The sequence below is a fragment of the Triturus cristatus genome, chromosome 2_2, assembly GCF_964204655.1.
Source record: "Triturus cristatus chromosome 2_2, aTriCri1.1, whole genome shotgun sequence".
Classification (NCBI taxonomy): Eukaryota; Metazoa; Chordata; class Amphibia; order Caudata; family Salamandridae; genus Triturus; species Triturus cristatus.
In genome coordinates this window covers 720,524,165-720,549,810 of record NC_140582.1, presented here as the reverse complement: position 1 = coordinate 720,549,810, position 25,646 = coordinate 720,524,165, and the positions used below count along the sequence as shown (strand labels likewise).

Here is a 25,646-nt window from a genome sequence, read left to right as displayed (position 1 = left end):
AAAGTAACAACCTGGACACAATCACCGAAAACGTTCCATCTTGGGGATAGAATAATACATTCTTTATTATTATATGAAGCAGACTTATTTGCCTCTTATGTATTATTTAATATTTTGGAGCTGGGATTTCCACAGCGGGGTATGTGTTGTCAAAACACCAGGGTGCCACATATTATCATTTTGAAGAATACAGTCGTTTCATGTTTAGTTATTATTGATGTGATAATGTTTTCAACTAGCCTCGTTGCTCCAGTTGGTACATTGTTTTACATTTAATATTCCAATGCACTTTCTTGTGTTACACGTTTTGCTTAAAATATTACATTTCTCCCTTGAGGAAAAGAAAGCAATTAGTAGCAGAATGTCTGAAGTCATTGCCCCTTGAAATGCTGGACTGTTACTCCACTGAAGTAAAAAGATCATTTTTTTTACACATATGGAATTCCCAGAATTGATTTGAGAAGAGGGCAAGGAGCCCCCTATTCAAATGCAGCTGAAGCCCTCAACTTAGTCAACTCAGATACTGGGATTCATCTAGAGGGGTGTAGCCCTCCTGTGCCAGTAGCAACCCCTTGAATTCCTTCTATGATATTTGTAATCATGCACTTGACGACGTCGCCGCCGCCTGCATGACATTTTTAGGTCAAGCTTAGGCAGCGCATGTGCTGCTCTGCAATGCATGCTGTATCCAGGTATGGATTTGAAGCTCGCCATCCATATTTTTCATTGACTTGTGTCATTGTCCTTTGTAAACTCTGGCTCTTCATTGGTCAATAGCCTTAGTAGTCCCTCCTTAGTACCGCCTTGTCTCAGCTTGTAACCTCCCTTAAGGACTGGCCCTCTAACATGTGTTATTACTCGGGAGGCTTTATTTACAGCCTCCGAGCACTATTTTGTTTAAATTGTTTTCACCTGCCTGCTGTGGACACGCTCTCTCCTAACTCTTGAATTTTTTTTTTATGGCTCAGCACGCCACAGTGGCGGTCGCGCTTTTAGTTTATTTGCGGTGCCAAGTGTGACCATTTAAAAAAAAAAAGTTTTGCTCTTCATTCACTTTCTTATTTTTGTTGTTTCCAAGCACCCCATGCCACTCTTGCATGTTAATAAAGGACATGCCCCTTTCTTTAGACGAGCCGCGCCTAAAGAAAGGGCCACCTCCACCATTAAAATGAAAACGCTGTTTGGGGCTCTTTTACCAATAAGCATTTGTTTTTCAAACAAATGCTTTTTGGTAAAAGCGCCCCATACTACGCTTTCATTTTAATGGTGGAGGTGACCCTTTCTTGAGGCGCGGCCTGGCCTCTATTAACGAGTAAGCGCGGCATGGGGCGCTTGGAAAAAACAAATATTTGCACTGCAATAGGTCTCGAATTTGAGACAATTTAAGCTATTATCATTTCCAATGCCAATAGCTCAAACTCTCATAAGGGCGAGACCTAATGCATTGCAAATGCTTGTTTAGGTCTGGCTTAGAGACATCCTTCGTTGCTTTCCATTATAATGTGATTTTGAATATTAATACATCTTATCACTTCTTTATATACAAAACTGCCATTGGGTCACATTTCCTTAGTGATTAGCTCAGTTGTGAATATCAGCCTTATCTTGCATAAGACCATAGCATAGGCATTTGGCAATTAGACTGTAGAAAAATTGTGTTCATGTATAATAACAACAATCGCCTAAAACCTCAATACATAAGATATGCCCCTATATGCATATACACTTTTCAAAAAGGTTTATAAAGGCACCATACATATAGCAAATATCTTCAGCTTCTAGTCATGAGAACTTGAATATGGTCATTTTTCAGTGTGGAGAAATATTTTTATACTGAATGGTTCTGCATCAAAAGAATTCATTGGTAGGAGGTATGTATCGTTTTATTCAAACAATACACAACAATCATGGAACATCTTTCACAAAACATTACGCATTTACAGATGTTAGCCCTTACCTCAACATTGTGTGCATGAAAAAGGATTATAAAAGGGAGCGGTCCTATCCAAATCTTCATCAGTGGTTCCTTTCGAAATTCCTCTGAAAATTCCACGATTTGGCGAAAGAAATCTAAAAACATGACATTTTTCTCTTATTAAAAGGAAAAAAACACAGGTCTGGTATATAAACAAATTACTGCATGCATAGTCCTTTATTATGAGTGTCGGTATTCTACCCAGAGTAATAACTCCCGAGTTTGCAATTTCTGGGAGCAAATATTTCCAGGCCTAGAGGCACCGGACCAGGTTTCACCGAAGCGCGCCCAGTGAAACAGAGGCAGGGGCTGAAGTTAAGAATACATTCCGGCCCCTGTCTGATCCTATAGGATGATTACAGGGTCAGTCAATGCTGCCCCCAAACCTGCCCTTACCCCTTCCATGCACTCCTGTGATGTGACCTGTCTCCACCTCCCATCACCCAGAATACAACACGAGGGCAGGAGACAATCAACCCTTTCCCTCCACATCCACTTTTCTGTCTTCCACCACAACCCTCATCCGCCCCTCTGCTGAGATCTTCCATCTGCTCAGAGCAGACAGAAAATGACAGATGTATTCCTAGGTCCATGTTGTTATTCGCCATTCCAGGGGCAAAATTGCTGACATTGGCGCCCTGTTATTTCTGCACCAAATTCTGACAAACCCGGAACAACAACCAGAGTCAGTTAGCATAACCACAAGGATGTGAATAAATATAGAAAATGTATCATCCACAGTAGGCAATTTCACTCCACCACCCTACTCCAATCAACTCTGGTAGTATAAATTTCAAAAAGGCAGCTTTCAATTTTTATCTTTCTCAATCTGGTTTAACAACACCTCTCAGCGCTGTCTCGTCCTGAGATATCACACAACAATACTATTTCCGAGCAGGTTTTGCCTGTCCACAAAATGTGACTTCTCTCCTGGGTTCTTTTTTCACACTTGGTCTTAGTACCCAGCCACATAAATAGGTGGTCATTCTCTGGGTCCCTTTTTCACTTCATTTGATAATACTGTTGTAGCAAATAAATAATTTTTTGTGTGACCTCATTTTGTTCCCTGATTCTGCTAGCTTTACAACTGTGCTCTTTCACACTGCTAAAACAGTAGTAAAGAACCCGCACATCTCACATAAAACATGTGTTGTCAAATTGGACCTCCCCGTTTGGCCTATTTAACAACCTTATTGCTCTATTGCAGATGGTGCCTAAATGCACTTAGAGTTTTAGTTTAAATGTCATAAAGGATACAGTAGATTACACTTTCAACGCATAGCAGTAACGCATAGTAAGGGAAGGTGTCCCCGCCATGTAGGAGAACCCATTCTTCTATATCAATAAGTCACACCAAAAGTCCACCTTGTAAGCTCAGAAGGCAGGCTGACTAGCATATAAAACAGCGACACACTATGTAGTTAAAAATGTGCCTTGACAAAGACAGAAGGCTTAGAAGCTATTTCAGTGTGCAGGTGCAGCTATAAGTTTCATAGGACAGGACTAGGGTGATTACATTATTTAATTTTATATCCCAGTCTGAGAAAATGCAAGTAACATCCTTCAAAGTTATTTCCTACTCAATTTTCCGAATCTGATTTAATGGTGGAATCAGATTTTTGATAACTTGCATGGAAAAGTAACTTTAATAAGATGTACCTTATCCTCCCTAAGCCAGAACAGGCATAAAACCAGATCTATGTCCCTAACGGTGTTGATAACCTTCACACCTAAACTTACTCAATTTTAAATCAATTTTAAATCTACTTATAGTCAAATTTTCAATGGTGCGGCCCTTGTAAACCTGACTAGCCCTGCCAGGTATAAACAATACTTCAAAATTCAAACAGAACCTGTTTGAGCATAAGGACACACTTTTCACGTGCCCAATGAGGTGCTCTAGGAAATTTAAAAAAGTTCAAAAAAGTAATACATTCAATCTCTAGTATTCAGAGCTCGTAACTATCTTTTCATTGATAGTTCCATGGCAATTTCCCAAAACAGAAATTCATAACCCAAAGTTGTTTAAATGGTAAACATCAATCAAAAAGAAGGTAATGATCACAAGAGAATAACAGAAGGGTAACAGTTAAATGATGATCACTGTTTTCTTGTTTATTCTTTTTTTTCTTTCTTTCATTTCTTGATGATTCAAAACGCTGTGTTTACACTTCCCAATGCATTTCGGTGCGAACACCTAAGTCAGGGGAATACTGCAAATAATACGATAGAATACAATGTTTCCAAAATTCACATCTGTGTTGTTAAACAATACAATGTCAATAAAGTTAAAGTTGAATTCAAGGAGTGTCAGGCAACATCACCGGTCCGATCAAAAAGAAATCAATATGTTTCTGTGCATGTAATATGTTCATCCTGTTCATCACCCCAAGTGATTAAAATCACGCAAAATGGACAATCCAAGAACACCCTATGTGAGAAGTAATAACAACAATATGGTGACCCAGTGTAGCAATGAGGACACAGTGATAAAATCAAAATGTACTGAACCGTGAATAATTACCAAAGCAACCTTGTTAGCCTCGCCCTACCTCTCACTGAAAAAACTCACCTACACATGTACCGAAGTAAAGATATGACAGCTGCAATGCACAAACTGAAAAGAATGTAAAGCATGTATTATGTCCAAACATATAATCATAAATTCGAAGCCAAGTGACCCTCCGAGGGTGACTAATACATGACCTACTTCCTGGCGTTTCCTCTCACGGTCTTCCTGTACCTTAAATCAATAGTATCCACCGTGTTCAGCTGTAAAGCGAAAGAATGGTACGATCTAAAATATGCCTCATGCTCTCAACGCAATACAGAGTGATCCATGCTCCTATGCCCTTACCTCCTCAAAAGTAATCCCCACTTAACGAAAGCTTCTCTCTCCTACGTGTGCACAGTAAAACAGAGGACTATCCCTTCGGATTTTAGATCCGCGTATGCGTCATGACGTCAGACCGTAAACGTAAATGACAGACTCTATGCTGCCACTTTTACATGGCACTCAAAGTGAACAAGCATTTGCAATGCAATAGGTCTCGCATTTACTTGAGTTTGAGCTATTGGGATTGTAAATGACAATGCCTTTTATTTATGTTTTGGTTTTTAAAACAGATAACTTGGAAAGTTAAAATGCAACATCTGTAGAGCACACCTGCCCTTGAATGACAGAGCCGCTGCGAAAAATCAACAAACAAAAGGGACACAACTTATCAATAGAAGAGCAACAATATGGGTGGACAGCTTGAAAACATGAGTACTGTGGGCAGATCAGTCAGCTGGTGTAAGTACTCCCAACGGTGGTGAAAAATGGTGGCTATTTTTTATTTCCTAACAAAACGAAATAAACTATAAAAGTGCTGTTGCATGACTACAAAAAAGGGTAAATTTGTTAGAAAATGAAGCAAGAAAAGTGGATAAATAGTATCCTGGGCTGAACCTAGAGAATAGTCCAAACAGAGGACGCAGTTCAAACAAGCATTTACAATGCAACGGTCTCGGCATTGTTAAAGTTAGAGCTATTGGCATTGCTCATGACATTATTTTTGTTTGTTTTTGTTTTTAACAATGCCGTTTATTTAAATGTTTTGAAAGCAAAAACAAACAAAAATAATGTCATAAGCAATGCCAATAGCTCTAACTTTACCAATGCCGAGACCATTGCATTGTAAATGCTTGTTAGTCAGATATGCGTTTATACCTCGGTGGAATAGCCACGGGGTCATGCCCTAAGCTACAGCGGACTTTGCATTTCCGTGGTAGGATACAGGAAGGGAAGACCAGCCCCGCAAAGCACGTACCCTAAACGGAGATGCAAGCAGAGCTGGGTCGGGGTAGACATTTTTGCAGAGTTTCCCGTGGTGACTCGTCAATTCTTGCGGCTGTGTTACCCCTTTCCAGTGGAGAGCTTACTAAGCAGGAGGGGGTCGGAGATCTACTTAAAAGCCGTTTCAGTAGATTTTACTTCATTTGTTGACTCACCGCTCCCGCCACTGGCCCCTGCTGACTTCCGGCCGCCTGTCTCACTGGTGCTCCCCAGGGGGTGAAGGCGGAGGACGACCAACACGCGGGACAAAAACTGCCACTTTTGAGGAGAACATTACAGACGTTTGCGGGTTGTGAGCCTCCTCTGCGCCCCTCGGGGGAGAAGCTTCCAGACTTTCTGTTGAGAAACACTTTCCGTAAGTGGGAGATGTGGCACACCGGTCAGCACGGCTGCCGACCCACTGAGGTGTTTCCATGGACCCTGAAGAGTGACGCAACGTGAAACGGAAACAGAGTATAAGAACAGAAGTCGGACGCGCCAAATACAATTTATATATACGTAAATTGCATCATAATACCAACGAACGGTTTGCATATTTCGCCTATAATCGTATATCATGCCGCATAATTGTGTTAACCTGCCTAATAATGTGGTCATCTAGTGCCATATGATTTCAGTGGCCGCGTTTGAAATGGAGGCACTGACTGGCACGTGAAGTCTGGGGCCTGGGAGTGAGTGCCTGTACATTCACCCATCTTAGGACACACTTCTCGGTTCGTTTCCATACAGGTACCAGAGGCGAGAGCTTGTGGAAGCCAGAAGGGGTTGGGGTGGGGGGAGCAGAGTGTACCCCCACAACACAGGCCCTGCAGTGGAGGGAGGGGCCCGGTTCCTGTCCACCGCAAACCTGTTCCACCAGCACGCCCCCCCCCTCCCCAAGACAGCACCCCCTGGGAACGGCGGCACCTGGGTGCAAATGAGCGCAGCTTTGTATGCACGGCCATAAACCGCACTCACAAAGGAAGGGACGGGCCGGGGTTTGCTCAAGGGTATGTGAAGGGTAAGTGAGAGCCCTTGTTCCCAGAGCTCTGCTCACATTTTAAGGGTCCATAAACCTTTCTAAGTAAACTTTGCCTGCGTGCGCCCCAATCCTCCGACACCCACCCTCCCCCTCAACCCCCGCTCGCTGCCCAGACGGAATTGTTAGAAAGTCCGGCTTCCCGCGCTGCACCTCTCCGGGATGTTAAGCAATCTAGCGCCTCGTAGGCACGCACGGCCACCTTCCCAGTCCGGCATGGCGCTTCTCCAGGGCCACAGCTGAGTGCCGAGCGTTCAAAGCAGCATTTCTCTGGAATGATGTCGTGATAACCTTCAGACGCTCAACGTGGTGCTTCTCTGCATAATGTCGCAATGTCATCCTTAAACGTCTCATTCAGCTGTGGCACATTTATAAATACAAAGTAAAGAGGAACAAGCCGAGGGCACCGGAAGACACCACCGCCTTTCTCCGAGGCAGAGCAGAAATGCCTCGGAGAAAGGCAGCGGCGTTTTCGGATTCGGGGGCGTGTTTGTCTTTTCTCTCCTCCAGCTATTGGCTGGAGGAGAGAATGAGACTTCTTGCAAAAAACACGCCCCCCGATCCGAAAAGGACGGGGCCTAATCGGAATGACTGACCTCTTCTCCAATGGCTGGCCAGCATTCAAGAGGCCAGCCAATGGTGAACAGGGGAGAAGAGGGGCGGGTTCAAGCCCCTCTTCTCCAAGTCATTAAATCTCTCGACTTCCGGTTCTGCCTTCGGCAGACCGGATGGTCCCGAGACCTAAAAACAAATAAAAGGCTAGAATATAAATGCTGGGGAGAATGAAGTCCATCATCCTTCCAAGTAGAAGTGTAATTGACAAACAACTGATGCCCACCACAATAGCTCCTTGGAATAAACACATGCCAGGGTTTTATGAGGCATATAAAATGAAGCGTGCTCCTCCGTCCACCTCTACCACCTATGACCACACAGAAAGAACGTACTCACCTAGCATCGCATGAGAGAAAAGGCAGCGGACGAGGTTGCGGGCTAAATGAAAAGTTTAAAAGGGCTGAACACAGGAAAACAGCCTACATCTGAAGAAACCTTCCTGCATTAGAACAGGTGACATAAGAAAAGCCCTTTCATACTTTTGAGAAGAAGACAAAGAAAAATAACAGTAAAAGATGGCAACTGCAATTAACTAGAAGCAGTTACCCCCTGTAGTCGTAATACCATGCTCAGACTTATCACATCTGTCTCTAGCTAGAAAAGTCATTGAGAAGTGATACCAGAAGTGCGAGGTTTCACTCTGACTGAAGCGAACACCTTCAGCTAGAAAATAACAGTTTAGCAGTGAGGAGTGCTCAAAGAGCAGCCCTGGTATACACCTTTACTAATAGTGGACAGGTGTGGGTGGGCGAGACATGCATTTATATGCAGTGGGGGGGAGCAGCGAAAGGTCATTTTAGGATAACTAGGGTTGCGGGGCTTTCCTTTACGTACGGAAAGATCTGCAGCAGGAAGTAATCAAAATAAATTAGCACCTGGACACAAACCAAATGCGAGTCCCAAAACACAGTGAAATAAATAATCAAAAAAATCCAGTCATGCAGCCATGAATAGAGCAAATACATAATAATGGTATTGTTTTGAACGTTTGGCGCTGAAGCAAATACCATGCACAGGGAGCGTTGAGGGAATAGTTCCTCAATTTTCGATGTTTCAATAATGTTTTCTAAATGATTGCATTTAGATGCATATCATGTCAAATTGCAAAATAAAAACATAGCCGAATCTGCCTGGGCTAGCTGCTCTGGTGTCATGAAACACTTACATTATACTACTCGATAAATGGTGCTAGTCTGCTTCCGCCTTATACAGGAAACTATGTTGTGCATGGGTAAAGGAGATCACAACAAGCCCAGAGGCAAGGTGTCGTCCTACCCTGTTTTGGACAAACGTGCCGGTAGGAGAACAGAAATAAACATCTGGATGCATTAGTGAACTTCGCAGAGTTCTCCAAGAAATGCTATTAGAGGTGGAAGGTAAGTATGTCACAAACTGACCCACGCTTCTGCCACAGTTTTTGGGTGGGGTAGTGGAGGGCACTACCAAGCTGGGGTGGAAGTGGGAGAAGCCTGTGCTGAGTGTTTCGTCACAGTTCTGGTCTGGGGTAGTGGAGGGTGGTCCTAGGCTGAGCTGAGAGAAGCTTATGCTGAGTGTTTAATCACTGTTCTGGGCGGGGGGGGGGGGGGGGGGGGGGGGGGGCAATACGAAGCTGAGGTGGGAGTGGGATAATAAGCCTATGCTGAGTGTGCGGAAGTTCCGAGGATGGGCGGTGCTGGAAGACTACCAATTAGGAGTAAAGCAATTTAGTATTTGTACTTAGGTGAGGGGTGGATTTTTCATGTTTTCGTAGTACCGAAAATAGCGCAAGCCATTTAAAAGACAGGGAAAGTTGCAGCAAAAGCAAATCTGCATGCTTCTTGTCAAGCCGCCGGACGTTTTTTTCCTATTTATTTACTTTTGGTACAATTGTGGCACTCGCTGGATGTTTAAAGCTAAACTGTGGTGACGCCATTGTAAACAAGAGTCACCTGGATGAACCGATACCAATCTAGCATAGCCCCGCTGCCCAGTACAAACAGATACAGATATTCTTTAGTAGATAGGGAGCTGACGGCGTCTTGGCGCTATGCTAGTGAAAGGTTATAGATTGCAGGTGTTGGAGGCTAAAGGCACCCGTTGTCCGTCTGTGCTCGAAGCACTTCATACACGCTGCTCAGTAAAACACAAGGACTTAAAACATTCTATTCTTTGGAACTTATATACATCAAAAGCATGTGGCAAACGCGCAGCTAAATAAATAAATAAAAGTGGGCGCAGTGCTAAATATATAGCATGGCACCCGAACCCATAACAAAAATAAATGAAAGTGAGCGCCGCCACACAAGTTATGCGTGCACCTAAATTAATTAATAAATGCGGGCACTGTGCTAAATGTAAAGCCATGTAGGAAGACATAAAAAATCCACTAAGCCTCGCCTTTTATTAAGTTAAAGCCATTTCCTTTGCTATTAGCAAAGCAAATGGCTTTAAGTTAATAAAAGGCGAGGCCTATAACAAAAGCATTAAGATACACAAGCTTTGGCAACGCAGGCGCGAAAGTGACGCGGCCCGTGAAAGTGATCGCGATTACGATCGCGTGCTACGGAGGAAAGACACATGGCGCTGCGCGCGTGCACGTTCACGTGCACTGAAGCTTTAGGCCACGGCAGCACTTTGAAAAGCCTGTATACAAAATGTCTCGGCCAGATCAGCGCAAGCGCTGGATCAGGCGAGACCTAAAAACTAAACAAAAGTGAAAAGCAACCCCACACATGAGACTGAGTGTGTCTAAACGTTAACAGCCAATCTTTAGATCTGGTAACCATGTTGCAAAACAACTCGAGTCATATCACAGAACCAGAAGCCTAACTTGAAGTAAAAATACCTTATGTAGCCGTAAACGTGAGAAAATAATGAAAAAATAACATTATTACTAGTGATGATGATAAAAAAAAAAAGAACGCACATGTATTTATAGTGTATAACCATACAATGGGTACTGTCTATAAAAACTATCCAAAGGTAGTTACCCATATGTCTACAGGAGTCACACATAATTCAATTGCATATGGACTTCCACGTGTTTTTCATCAATTGGTGAACCAGAATGACAATATTTATCACAGACCCAGCCTGACAATGAAAACATTTTCGATCAGAGAACCGTTTCGATCCAAAAACATTTTAAAACTAAAGCAGTTACATATTCAGAACATAAACAGCAGTATTTTTTTCACAGGAAACATGTCAACTCAATTTTGTCATTCAATCCACAAGGGCTCAAAGTTTTTAGAAAACTTATCTTAAACATTTCTCTTTGTGCCAAATGCCTAACGGCATCAACATGCGGCAAGACTGACACCTTTTCTAGTATGGTTAAACGTAACTGCAGTATAGTGTGCTTTTTCTCCCCCCAGTGCAAAGCTATACATGATTTAACATTGGCAGTACGGATCATACTTTTATGTTCGGTCATTCTGACCTTAACTTTCCTAGTGGTGCGTCCAACGTACACTAACCCACATGGACACTTTATGGCATATATTACCATGCTGGTATTACAGTCAGCAGTGTGTTTTAGTTTAATCTGTTTCCATGAATGTGGGTGCGCAAATTTGTCACCTACAATCACATTCCCACAGTGACCGCGGTTGTGACATTTCCGCATACCCTGATTGACAGTGTCCATGTATGCTACACTCCTCTTTTTGAGGAACTCGTTAATATTTTTTGATCTTGAAAAGGCAAAAATTGGACGTGCCTTGAAAACTTCCTTAAAATCATGTTCCTGCTCTATGATTTCCCAGCGTTTCTGAATGCTGCGCTTTATTGCTGTTGCTGCTGTAGTGTATTTCAAAACACACTCTTCCCTTGCTGATGTAGGTTTAACAGATGTTTTCAAAAGCTGTGATCTATCTAATTTGAAAACTTTTTGTTTTGCCACATCTAGCACCATTGGTGGATAACCTCTCATTGTATATTGGTTTGATAATTCCTCAATGTCTATTTTGCCCTGGGTTTCATCTGAACTAATCCTCCTGACCCTGATGAATTGTGATAGTGGTAAATGGTTTTTAAGAGTAGGCGAATGGAAACTATTGGAATGTAGTGCATTATTCCTATCCGTGGGTTTTTTGTACACCCATTGTGACCAAATCTTGCCGCAGATTCCTCAGCTCAGAATTTCCCAGGCTGGATCCAGAAGACTTTTATCCAAGCAATACCCTTGCACGCTGGTAGGCGGCGTCGGTCGGCTTCGTGTGACGTTGTCTGCATTGTTGGCGCCGGAATTGATGTCTGCATCACCTATATAGGCGCCACCTCGGCATGCTGACATCACTTACGTTTCACGACTTTCCACGCCAGGAGAGCAGAGCCATGAAATGCACTGACAGTGGTGTGTTTAGAACAACAAGGACCCTGATAGGAATCAGCCCTGACCCTAAAAACCTATCCACAGTGCGGGGAGGATGGGTGGGTCGGTAAGGAACCTGTGGCTAGATTATGTCTCTACCAGATAAGGCGTTACTACCGAAGGTAAGTAACTTGTCCATCTCCTAGAGACATCTAGGCCAGATTCCTTACCTTAGAATAGATACCCCAGCAATACCATACCCGGAGTAGGTACTGCGGAAAAGTTTAGACCAGGAAGTCCTGCAGGACACAGCATCCAAAAAGCCTGTCCCTGTGGACTTGACTGTCCAGGCAGTAGTGCTTAATGAACGTGTGTAGTGATGCCCACGTTGCTGCCTAACAATTATCAAGGACTAGAACACCACGTTGCAACTCTGTGGTCGCAGCCTTAGCTCTGGTGGAATGAGTTCTTAAGCTTTCAGGAGGCTGTTTCTTGGCCTGAGCATAGCAAAATCTGATGCAGAGAATGACCCATCATGAGATAGTCCTCTTCTGCACCGCACAACCTTACTTTGACCCAACGTACCCAACGAATATTTGGTCGTCCACCCGGAACTCTTTAGTGCGATCAAGGTAGAACACTCTTTTTGGGTCCAGATGGTGGAGTCGCTCGTCCTCTTTAGAGGGGTGCAGAGGAGAATAGAAAGTGGTTAAGGTGACTGATTGCCCCACGTGGAATGATGTTACCACTTTCGGTAAGAAAGAGGCTATAGTGCAAAGCACCAATTTATCAGGGAAGATGGTCAGGCAAGGAGGCCTGGATGACGGAGCCTGCAATTCACTCACCCTTCTGGTAGAAGGTATTACCACTAAAAAGGCTGTTTTGATGGAAAGCAGCTGGAAGGGGGCAGTTGTTCAGAGGTTCCAATGGAGAGCACATCAGGAAGGTGAGAAACAAATTAAGGTTCCCACGGAGGCTTGATGAATAGGGCAGGTGAGAGCATATGTATAAGCCCCTTAAGAAAAATAGGAGATTTAAATTAATAGGGTTGATCTGCTGGGCAAGAGTCAAAATAAAGAGAAGGACTTCAGATAGGGAAGCAGAAAGAGGATCAATAGACCGTCCTGTAAATTATTTTATACATTTATGCCACTGGCAGGCATACATAGTCTTGGTAGAGAGATGCCTGGCTGCCAAAATCACATCACAGACTCTGGAGGATGATTGAATCCTGTCAACTGCTGCCGCTCAAACTCCACGCAAGAAGGCGTAGAGTTGACAGGTTCGGATGGAGGGCCCTCCCCTGCTGCTGTGGCAGAAGATCCTCCCGAAGTGGGAGACTGATCGGAGGATCGATGCTCAGTTGGAGAAGCTCGGGATACCAGACTCTCCGTGCCCAGTCCGGAGCCACAAGAATGACTCAAGCCCAGTAGCTCCTGATCTTGAGCACTGTGGACAGGAGTGGTATTGGAGGAAAGGCTCATAGGAGGCCTGAGTTCCACTCGAGACGAAAAGTATTGCAGACAGAGTGCTGCCTTGGAAACTCCAGCGTGCAAGCAAAACTGCTGACTTTGCACATTCTCGGCAGAGGAGAACAGATCGAACCAAGGCTCTCCCTATTTCCGTAAGAGAACTTGTGCCACCTCCAAACGGAGACGCCATTTGTCGTCCACTAGGCATCGACAGCTGAGTTAATCCACCCTGGCATTCAGGGAACCTGCCACCTGTTGAACAACTAGAGATCTGCATGCTGTTCCAGCCATGTCCAGGGACACAGGGCCTCTTGACAAAGGATAAAAGAACCCTCCCCCTCCCACACACACACACACATGGCAGTGGTGTTGTCCGTGAACACCTGAACCAGCTTTCCACTGATGGAAGGAAGAAAGGTTTTTAATGCCAAACGACTCACTCGGAGCTCCAACAACCTGATGTGGAGTGCGGATTCCGCTGAAAACCAGAGTACTCTGATCTTCACATCTCCCAGATGGCTGCCCCATCCCAAGAGTGACGCATCTGTCACTACTGTGTGATCTGGCTGGGGAAGGGAGAGGGGTCTGCCTCCTACCCAATCGCGATTGGTCAGCCACCACTTCAGATCCTGTGCAGTTCCCTCCAAGATCTGGACCATGTCGGAGAGATTCCTCCGATGCTGTGCCCACTGGAACTTCAGGTCCCACTGCAGAGCCTGCATATGCCAACTGGCATGTGTTACAAGCAGGATGCAGGAGGTCATAAGGCCCAGAAGCCTCACAGTTAATCTCACTAATATCCAGGATAGAGGCTGAGCCTGAATATCCTGGACTCGCCGCTCTGGAGGATAGGCCCTAAACTGCATGTGTTCCGGAACAGCTCTGATGAAAGGGAGCGTCTGAGAGGGAGTCAGGTGAGACTTTGGCATGCTGATAGTGTACCCCATCAAAAGCAGGAGATTTGCCATAGTCTGGAGGTGGAAGAGGCTGCCTTCAACAGCCAGTGGTTAACATAGGGGAAGAATGACATCCCTGATCTGTGTAGATGAGCTGCGACCACTGCCATCACCTTGGTGAACAATGGAGGGGCGCTGCTAAGGCTAAAGGGGAGCACTGTGAACTGAAAGTACTTGTGGCCTACGGTGAATCGCAGGCAGCGCCGATGGACAGGCAGAACGGTAATGTGAAAATAGGCATCCTGCAAGTCCAACGCTACCACCAACTCTCCAGGGTCTAGGGCAGAGAACACCTGAGCCAGAGTGAGCATTATGTACTTTTCCTTTTTGAGGAAGTATTTGAGGGCTCACAGATCTAGAATAGGACGAAGGCTCTTGTCCTTTTTTGGGACCAGAAAGGTGCGGGAATAGCAACCACAGCCTACCTCCGGCACTGGAACCCACTTTATGGCTCCATGGCCAAGAAAGTCCTGACTTTTTCCATCAGACAGTCGTAAGTCAGAGGCATATAGAGGGAGGGGCTGTATCAAAGGGGAGGGAGTAGCCCATTTGGAGTATCTCAAGACTACCCTTGTCCGATGTGATGTTTTACCAGTGGCGGAGGTTGATGACTGATCCTGCCACCAATCGGCCGCCCATGATCTTGAATGGTCATTTTCAGAAGGTTTATAGGCTGCAGGGGGAGGAGTGGACTGACTCGATCTCTGGCTGCCTGACCCAAGAGGTCGAAAGGAGCCGTGCCAACGGCCACGCAGAGGTTGCTGAACTTGCATAGTCTTGTGACCGGGATAAGGCTGGCTTGGCTGAAAGCCACTTCGGTGGCTACGAGTCACATCCATCTCTGACAATCCATGCCTTCATATCCTTTTCTCGTATCATGCAGCTTTTCTTGTGGTGCTTGTAACTCCTCTCCACATTATCCTGTGTATTTCTTTCCCAACGCTCCATCCTGTACCTTTCACCCAGCTGCCCCCTCCCCTCGCACCTCTTTTGCTAGACCTGTAGCGATGCTGTAAAATGTCCCTAGCCTTCCATACCATATTTGCTACCATATTTTGAACGTTGCAAGCACATGACATGGTACTGAAGGAGTGTTCTTTTAAAGCAGCAGCACAGACAAATTTAGGATTGACAAGTAATCAAAATATATATGTATGTGGTGTTTCCAATCAGTATCTGGCGGTGTCTGCTTTAATTCCCAAAGATAAATCCCAAAACATAATGAACCTTAAGCACACTTTATAGACAGTGTGGTGTTGGTTGGGACATAGTGGAGAAACAGGAAGCAGTTTTAAATTTGACGCAGAGAGATGTGGTAATCAACTGTAGTGAAAACTCAAAATACAGAAGAAAAGTCTTCAGAGCAATCCTGGATGGCAGTGGGGCTGTGATCACTCAGATGGTGCCAAAGAGCTCACATCCCAACCCCCGGAGTCTCCAGCCACACTCACCACACAGCAGAAGCAGCGGGACAGCCCTTGTCCTGAGGTATGGGGGTCCTCGTTCCCCTGGGGTCGTCCTGTGCCGGGGGGCAGGCTGTATTTTATGTTACACAGTCCATGTCAGTCACGTTTTAGAGTACCCAAAAGAGAACCCAGTAAATTCAGAAGTGTAACTTCAAAAACAGTACCTTCTTGAGCATAAAAATATCAAGGCATCGTCCGTACTGATTCATGTTGTCACAGCGAAGAACATTTGCCCGGCGTCACAAGGGAAGAACACTCATCGTGACATGCTGCCTCTGGGTATGCACCTCACCTCCCTCAGGCCCGGTCCCACACCACGACTCCAGCAGCGTGAGAATTCCTGGGTCAGGGGCTGCCAACACTCACTTGGAGCCTTCAGGGGCTGCGGCAACAATCTGCTGGGCTCCTACATTGCAGGGTTTTGCGTGGGTTCAAGTGCACATGGCGGGCCGGTCAGAGCAAGGCACCCATCCAGCCCGACATGTGCACTTCACCCCAAGGAGGCCTAGCACCTGCCAATCAACAAGCAGGCTCAGATCAGAGGCTCCCCCTCCCCCTCATGAAACTTCTTTACCCAGGTCATGCCACGGCGCACACTGCGACTAACAAAAAAGATGGAATTAACAGGGTCAATGAAACATTTTTATTATCGCAAACAAACGGGAAAGATGCTCACGACGAACCCATAAAGAAACCACTGATGATCAAGTCCAGGGAAACCTGAATGAACCTTACATAAGCCACAGGGAGGCCAGACCGCCACCATACCCCTGCAACAGGGATAAGATAATTGGACAAACACGTGGCAACAGCAACCACAGACAGGGAACTCAGCCCAAGAGGGGCTGGGACCCCAGCCTCAGCAGGGTGGAGTAATTGTCTGGGGAGGTAATGCCTTCACACAAACACAGAATCCAAATATGCAGGAAAATGATCCTCCAGAATAAATAACACCCATTCACCCACAGCCCAAGAATTAACTGTACCAAAATGGAAGAATGACCAATGAGACAGCGTTGTGAATACAAACTTCCGCATCCGGGGATTCAGGCTGCAATATACGATATGGCTAGGTCTGACCTGGGGTGGCGAAGTGAGGTAAGAACGATGATGGATTAAACTCAGATCTGTGACTGGGGGTGAGTGTCTGATAAGTTTCAGTGCTCCCTCCATCATCTCCTTGTGTTTGCTTTGCTCGCCCTAAGTTGGCAGGGTATGCCCAGACGTGGGTCCGTTGCTCAATTTGCCACTGGATTCAAGCTAGCCTGGCTGATGAGGGGTGTTACCCAGAAACTGGTCCCAGGATTCTTGTTTCCGGTCCAGGGAAGACCTGGCTTGGAGTTCGGGCAGGACTGTTCCCATGAAGCACAGGGTCAAGACTGATTTGCATATGGCTGGGTCTGAACTGGGATGATGAAGTGAGCTAAAGAACGATGATGGATTAAACCCAGATTTGTGACTGGGGGTGAGTGTCTGATAAGTTTCAGTGCTCCGTCCATCATCTCCTTGTGTTTGCTTTGCTATATATGATATCCAATCGTATCCTCCCTAAAGATCCCCATTAAGGGCTCCTTCGAGAGCCGGGGCCCTCTCTGCTGCTGATCTGCCAGGGCGGGTTGGCTGGTCACACCCCAGGGGGGAGGGAAGTCTTGCAAGGGGGCAGGCAGCTGCCAGACAAAGTTCTTTAAAAGCAAGCACCCAGGCCCATGTGTCCAAAGTCAATGAGGACAGGTCCTGATTACTAAATCGACAGTACCCCACAAAATTCCATTATGCCATGTAGCCCCAACAGCTCCCCTATAAACTAATGACCCCAACAGCTCCCCTATAAACTATAGGCCCCCAGCAAATGGAGCCCCCGCTCACTTTCAGTTCTAAAACAAAGCTGTCCTCTAGTGCAGGGAACCAGGTTTCCCATACCTTCAGGATAGTGCTGATCCCATAACCTCCACAGCACACACACAAGAGCCAACCTGTTGCGAAGCGCCCTCGTGGCGTTGAGTCCATCGGGAGGATCAAAGGGTTAGCCAGACATTCCAGTAGTGTAAGGCAGTTCTGGCCAAGTCATCAACTCTACACAAAGTTTGGCGAGAGTTATTAGTTTTGGCCCGGACCGCCGCATTCTTAGGATCTCAGCAGTGGTTTCTCTTTCCTATCAGTTTTTAAATTCTCCGAAGCCTGGTCACAGTGCCATACTCTTCCAAAAAAGAGAGACAGGAGCATGTCTGCTAGTAGGAAGCCCCTAGCCCCAAGCTAGGAACTCTATTTCCAAAATCACGACAGAAAAGACATGGTCAGAGGAAGCAGATTTAATTACTGCTCCAGGTGAGAGTAGAACACAGCTGTTGCTCACCCTTGTATCAGGCCTAGCAATTAACCAGTTCACCGGGCCTCAATCACCATCCAGAGAAAAAGCCCCACCCTCAGACACCATAAGACTCCACGAGGAGTACATGGGAGATCAGAGAAACGTTCCAGTCCCCTATGCCTTACGATAAGTGAGATAGCAGATCACACAACATCTTGGAACGCGCACAAAAAACCCCACAAAAATAGCCCAAAGTTAGCCCAAAAAAGGCTTCAGAAAGGGTGGGGTCGAGGTAAAACTGGCAGAAATGAAGGGCACATTGCATGCCGTATGCCGAGAGACACGTGATTTCAGAGCATGTTGCAACTACCAAACAACACTCAGTACCGACACAACCCCTCCTCGTTCAATCCAGTGCACATGTAAATTGGAAACAATCCACACCGATGGTGCTTCCATGCGCACATTAGGAGAGACAGGGTCTCGGAAAAACTAGCAATGCCCATGCAATCCTAGTTAAACCGGACACGATTCATCCCTATGATCAAGACCACCCCATAAACATAGATCACTAATACAGGAACCCAGATAGGTGTGTAGGCTCACAAAATAGACTAATTCCCCTGATTACCCATAAACTACCTTTAAGCTTAAACCACCAAAAAGATACCATGATTAGGGCCACCTTCCGGTCCCTCACTAATAAAATGAGTAAAAGGAGTATGGAGAACTCACCCCTCAAGGGAAATACAGGAACCCAGAAGAGAAGATTATTAACAACGGTGCACATCAACTTAATCTCAATGTACCTACAAGCTATATCGCCAAGAACGTCAAGGAACGATTACACGGTGGGAACGACCTTTTCCCACGATATAAAGTAACATAGAGATTATGTTGATGCCTCGAAGTCTTGCTAAAACGAAAACAGACAAAACACCTGTTGGCAAGGAGCATAACTGATAAACGGCAATTTGAAATGTTTGGATGTTCGAATAAAGGACAGTGGATACTTCAAGTATAACGATTTCTTGACTTATTGAGTGCTCAGAGATTCCAATTAGGTCTGCAAGTTACGTCCAAAGTGCAACACCTTTCAGTTGCCACATCATCACTCCAACGTGGATACAAAATGTGTGAATCAAACTTATGACCTGCACTATGAACTTTTTGATTGAACTTCTTTTAAACAAAAAACACCTGATAACCAGAGAATCACAGACATTTTCCTTGGAGCCATATCGAACACCTACAATGTGCAAGTACAAGTCATGCATTTTTGCACTTCTTGGTACACTCTGTCTCGTTTAGGTGCTGTTACACCTATTCGCTGCTAAAGATCTGCCTGGCCAAATGGAGATCCTATTTACACAACACGTGGTATCAGCATATGACCACCGTGGGTTCCAAGACATCTGCCAGGTCGTGTTATGTCTCCTCGCTGATATCACATGCAGTAGGCGCAGATCGAATTTACTTGTCCCAAGTGATAGCCCCTAAAAGAGCAAAATGCCTTCTACACCTGTACCTATGCAGAATCAGTGTCAAAATCCAGCCCAACAATGTAGAACCCCACAGAGTAGTAGTGAATCTGACCTGTTACAAGACCAACCCAACAGCTCTATACCTTTTCACAGAGCCTAGATATATTCAAACTGAGCTAGACAGGATGAACATGAAAGGCACCATAAGGGAGAATACAGTTTGCCATTGAGACTTCCCAGAGAAGAAATTCTTGGAGGTAGCAAAACCCCAAACGAATGCACCAACACATCCACTCCTGCCTCCATTTGTGGTCCAAGGGTGGCCATTAGTGGATCTGGGGCAGTCTTCCCTAACAACAAGTGGACCCCAGACATGGAGTTACTGTGTAGGGCTATCAGTTTGATGATACGAAGGGAAATGAGCTTAATGGGGGAGGGTTGAACTAAAGCCTAAACCACCCATGTCAGGAAATCTGGGATACCTAGGTGAATGAATACACTTGGTTAGAAGAAAAGGGGCAACCCCTAATTGTACAGAAACGTACATTATATTCCTTGTGTTTTAGAGGAAAAGGAATGCTTCATTGGGCCCAACCGAAAACTGTGGCACAAACCTGCACATTACGGTTATGCAATGGGACACCTTCACGCTGATGGATACCTACTAGCAGTGGGGCGAGTTTGCATACACTCATCTCTTCCCTGGATGGCGCAGTCTTTGTTCCCCTGTCACCATACACATCCCTGGTCAATCCGGAAGAAGAATTTTCAGATTTGTACCAACACCCACTAAGGAAGAAGACAACCTTGATGCATCAGGCTCATGAAAAAAGAGCTGCAGAGTATATTGGCTGGGCTCAGTACAATAACATTCCGACTGTTTCCAGACTATTCTCAGAAACACAAGTATTGGCTTGAGGGTCCATACCCTTCTTCACCGTGCAGACAAAAGCCACTGTCCACTGGTTACAAATCACCAGGTGGGGGTTGCTTAAAATGATGAACTGCTCTGAGCTAGGCCTTAATTTGATCTAGTAAGAACTGATAGCAATCTCCCTCATGGTGATGCAGCATCAGTATGTGTTAGACTTAATGACGGTGATGGAGGGGAGTGTGCCAGGATTGGTGCGTCATGCTGCACATTTATCCCAGACCCTCTGGAATCCACCAAAAGTCTGTCTCCAGTGCAAGCTCCCTGGGATCAGAGAACTCACACTCCACCAGGAGTTGGCATAGCTCTGGAAAACAGGGACTTAAAATATGCTCTCGAACAATTGAGTCACACAGCCCCTCACATGTGTTAACCACGCTGCCCTTCACCTCACCATCCAGTGCCTCACAAATGTACCTCACATCACCTTCCTGAGACTGGCAAGACAGTGTCTGACTGTTTCAGGCACAATATCCACACTCTTCTGGACTGCCTCCACACACACGTACCAGGACTTCTACCATGGGGAACCCCTCTACCTGCACCTCTCTTCTAGAGTCAGTAGAGTGTCCCTCCCACTATTGGGACTATGAACCCCTTTGTCAGTTCCTCAATCCAAAACAGGGACACCACGCACCACTGGAGCTAACTCATAACCTTGAACTCCCTGGTGTATGTCAACCCCCTCCTTCAAGCCAGGCACCACATCTCTGGGTGTACATTCTTCTCTCCCAGCACTAGACATCACATTTTCTCTGCCACCATCAGAGCTGGATTCTGCACTCATGGCTTCTATCTCCAGCCCAGCCAAGCTCAGTTCCAGAGCGGCACACATTCCCTTTTGCTTGGCTAAGACACTCATGGCCTCAAGCCTCTCTGGCTCCTCATTAAGCTCTCTCACTCTCGCCTCATGAGCCAGAATTATTTCCTTTTCTTCCCTCTCTTATTCACATTTTGCTATCTCCCACTCATGATCTCTGGCCCTCTGCCTGTCTGTCAGCTCCTCTGCAGACACATTTCTAGAGGATACATTGATGCCAGGCCTGGAGATCCTTACCCTCACAGGTAGATCCTGAGCTACAAAACACCCTAGCTGGTTTTCCTCAACCAGCTCCTCGCCATCATCCTCAACCCTCCAGTTTTTGGCTGCTTACCAGGCAAAGAAGGCCTCCCACAGTTCCACCCTCCTGGTGGAACTTCTCACATGACAACCAAGGCCTTGACATAACTCCTTTAGGTCACTCACAGTGTAATAATACAACTTGTTAACGTTAAACACACTTTCTGCCACAACAACTGCTGGATCACCCAGGTGAGACATGACTGACATTCAAGGGGTGTCGCAAAAAATATAAGAACAAGAAAACGTTATGTGGTCACTCACTGGTCTAGGTGCAGAGTTTGTAGTGCAACCATGAGTCACTGTGGTACTGCGCAAACGCAAGTCCTATCCTCACTGGTGACAACGAATGTTAGAAAATGGGTTTCTGGTTGGCTAGGGTATGCACCTAAGCCAGGCAGACCCCACCACTCTAGTCAAGGTTAGATAGTTACACACCCAAGATAACCCCTACTCACCCCCTAGGTAACTTGCAGAACAGTCAGGCGTATCCTAGAGGCAATGTGTAAAGCATTTGCGCAACACACTCACACACTAGGTACACCATAGACAGAAACTCCACACAAGGTTTTATCAAAAATATCCGTTGTATTTATACACAAAACCCATAACACCGCAATCACATAAATCACTGTGCCACTAGGCATAGATAATACTAGGCAATTGTCATAATCATAACATAGGTCACAAACCATAAGGTGCATGTCGAACAAGACACCCTACACTATCACTGTACATAATATGCAGATCTTGTAGTAAGGACACGTTTTTCAAGGGCATCACATTTAGAGCATCAAATCCAGCAGGTCGGATACACGTAAATCACCACATATTATTGAGCATGAGGCACCACTCTGCTTCCTAAATGCAAAGCCGCTGCGCTCCCGGGCTTTCACTACACTTTATATGCCCATCTCAATACACACTGTAGGGCACTGTAACTCCTGAGTGCCTTTTATAGGGAGTACGGTAATTTCTGCATAAGTAACTTGAGCAGGACAGGGACATCCGTCTGAGGGTCGCCCTCCCGTCCTGTAGCTCATTTTTTATCTCTCAAGGCCCCTGCTATGTGTACTAACAGAAAGAAGGGGGGAGGCCTCACCTGGTCCTCCCCCCCCCTCTCGATCCAGGCTGCTGCCCGTGTTCAGGCTGTGCATTGCAGCTCGAGCCCTCCCAGGTATGTACACAGTGCAGAGGGCCTAATCCCCCACGGATAGGCCCTTCAACACGAGTTCCCCCTGGAAACTCACCCTCTCTTTTAGTGGGGTGGGGAGACCTCTCCGGGTCTCCCGCTCATTGAGTGGCAGGCAGCCGCTGCCCACAGAAATGCAGGCAGCCGCCTCTGCTCAGCTTCTTCCAGGCAATGCGACTCGGGCAGGGACTCACCAGTCCCTCCTGATCCTCATCGACCTCCGGCAGGGTTCTGCCCTTGTTGCCCCCGGTCATGGACAGCAGGCACGGCCGTCCTCGCGGGCCCGGCTCACAGCAGGATAAAGGCAGAGCTCCTCGGCTCTTCTTCCGAAACACAGTCCCGCCTGGCCAAAGGAACGAAGGCGGGCCACTTAAAGGAATTCTTGACTTGCGGTGTGGCTGGGTAGCCAGCCCTCCACGCCGGCTGATGGGGCCCCATGAGGGGAGGTTACCACAGGGCAGCCGGTGCCTCTTTTGCAAGGAGGGCCCAGCGCGCTTTGAGGAGAATGCGGGCGGACTCCCTTATGCTCCGAAAATCAAAGCACTCCTTGCCGGTTTTGCTCCGGTGACGTGACCTTCAATGTGGTCTGCGCTGAAATTGGCTCCTTTCACACACTTTCTGCCATGGAGGAGGAGAGCGTTTCCGTTGCCACCAGCTCTCCTCTCAGTTTCCTTGGCACCACAAGGGCCATGCAGCACTGCACGCGCTGAGGTGCAACCCAAAGCGCGTGTGTATAAGGGCCTGTAAATCACCTTCACTTTATTTGAAAAATAAGGTGAAGAACACAGCGCTCACCATATGCGGTTTGCCAAATTTGTTAAAGAACAGTCCAGTCATTTTTCCTGCTCCAGATAGGAGCAGCACCTGCAGGCCGGCCCACCCCACAACAGGGGCTGCGCTGCTGACAGCTCTCAGCCCTCCCACAAGGCAGGTTACTTTTAGACCCCATGGTGGTCTTTTCCTGAAGTCTTTTGTATCCCTGAGACTTCCAACAGGAGGCCAGCACACACAAGCCCTTGCAGATTCTCTGAAAGCAGGATACAAAAGCAGGACAATAAGAGGCAGTCCTTTTCCTTCACCACAGTCAGAAGCAGCAGCTGCAGGCCAACCCACTGCTCCTCACACATTCCTTCCGTTCTTCTGCTTGGCAGGGTCCTCTTATTCCTAGAAGTAATCTAAAGTCTTGGGATTTTAGGTGTAATACTTATACCTCAAAAGGTAATTGTTCGCTTTGTGGCAAGAGTTTCTGAAGTAAGTCCAAACCAGTCCTGTCCTCCCTGGTGCAGCATGACCACAGGGGGCGGAGACAGCATTGTGATAAAGGAGACACAGCATACAAAGCAAAAATGGGTGTCAAGGGAAAGAACGCGCAACCAGCAAAATTTCACACCATCAGTAGTATTGATACTTAATTATCCTAGTGCGGTGCTTTCAACTAGAGGATAGGCACCCTAATCCTCAGAACAATAATCAAATTGATTCATGTATTTTCTCGTGTTGAAGCACTCACAAATTCACCAACACAGTTTCCTATTAATGTCACAAAACTAGATACACATTAAAGTGGGCTTCTCTTCTTCTTTTATTTTCATATGAATCTCCAAACTTCTTATATTCATAACATTCTTCCACTCCCAACGCGTTTCGTCGATAGGGATTAACCCATGCGACTTCCTCAGGGCTGGAAGCAATAAATAATACACATTGGAGTATAGAAACACATTTGTTTCATATTCCATAGCCCACATTATTGAATGTGCAAAGGAAAAGCATGCTGTGTGACATATCATCAATATAATCACATCCACATGATTAATTAACACAATAAGGAATTCGACCAATCGTTTTGACAATTCAAACTAAAAAGATTCAATCTAAAATAAATTAATTAATCACCATTGTAGCAGTGAAACACTCCAAACACTCGTGATGGCACCGTTCTCCCAACAGTAAACCCAATCAATTAATCATGCCTTAAACAAAGCCAAATTGTACCTTGATCTTGTATAACTGCCTCCTAAATTCAGAAAATTATATAGAACCTAGTCAGACACACTGCGGTATGCATGAGGCAAGGATGGCGAGGGTAAATACCAAAATTTAAATCATTGAAGCACATACCTTAAAACAATTTAGGTTGAATAATATCTGTGCCTCAAAAGGCATGATTAATTGATGTGGATGTGATTATATTGATGATATGTCACACAGCATGCTTTTCCTTTGCACATTCAATAATGTGGGCTATGGAATATGAAACAAATGTGTTTCTATACTCCAATGTGTATTATTTATTGCTTCCAGCCCTGAGGAAGTCGCATGGGTTAATCCCTATCGACGAAACGCGTTGGGAGTGGAAGAATGTTATGAATATAAGAAGTTTGGAGATTCATATGAAAATAAAAGAAGAAGAGAAGCCCACTTTAATGTGTATCTAGTTTTGTGACATTAATAGGAAACTGTGTTGGTGAATTTGTGAGTGCTTCAACACGAGAAAATACATGAATCAATTAAAGGAGACACAGCATATTCAGATGCAAGTGAAAATCCTCCCACCACTCTAAATGCACACCAGGTCTATTCAGCCCTGCGATGAGTCACCCAGGCAAGGCAGGGCACACCTCAACCCCCCTAGTGACTGTCTAGAGTGAATGCAAATCCCAGCTCCTATCACTCAAACACCAGACACTGAATACACAAACAGCCAGAGGCACACAGAATGGTAAAGTAAAACAAGCATTTACAATGCAATGGTCTCGGCAATATTATAGGTAGAGCTATTGGTATTGCTCATTATTTTTTTATTATTTTTGTATCCCTAAATAAATGGCATTGTCATTTCTATTGGCATTAGCTTTTTTTTTGCATATGTGATACCTATTGCATTAGCAGAGAGAGAGTGAGGTAGTGAGATAGAGAGAGAGAGTGAGGTATTGAAATAGAGAGTGAGGTAGTGAGAGAGAGTGAGGTAGATAGA

At 45.6% G+C, this 25,646-nt stretch overlaps 1 protein-coding gene across 2 annotated transcripts in view; it reads right to left on the bottom strand.

The window, feature by feature from the left end:
• CYP4V2 (cytochrome P450 family 4 subfamily V member 2) overlaps positions 1 to 25,646 on the bottom strand; it is a 344,463-nt gene that overhangs the window by 227,032 nt on the left and 91,785 nt on the right. For both annotated transcript variants that reach the window (XM_085641978.1, XM_085641977.1), the window contains exon 2: positions 1,958 to 2,070. In XM_085641978.1, coding sequence (XP_085498104.1) covers positions 1,958 to 2,070 — 113 coding nt within the window. The remainder of the gene's footprint in view (positions 1 to 1,957; positions 2,071 to 25,646) is intronic.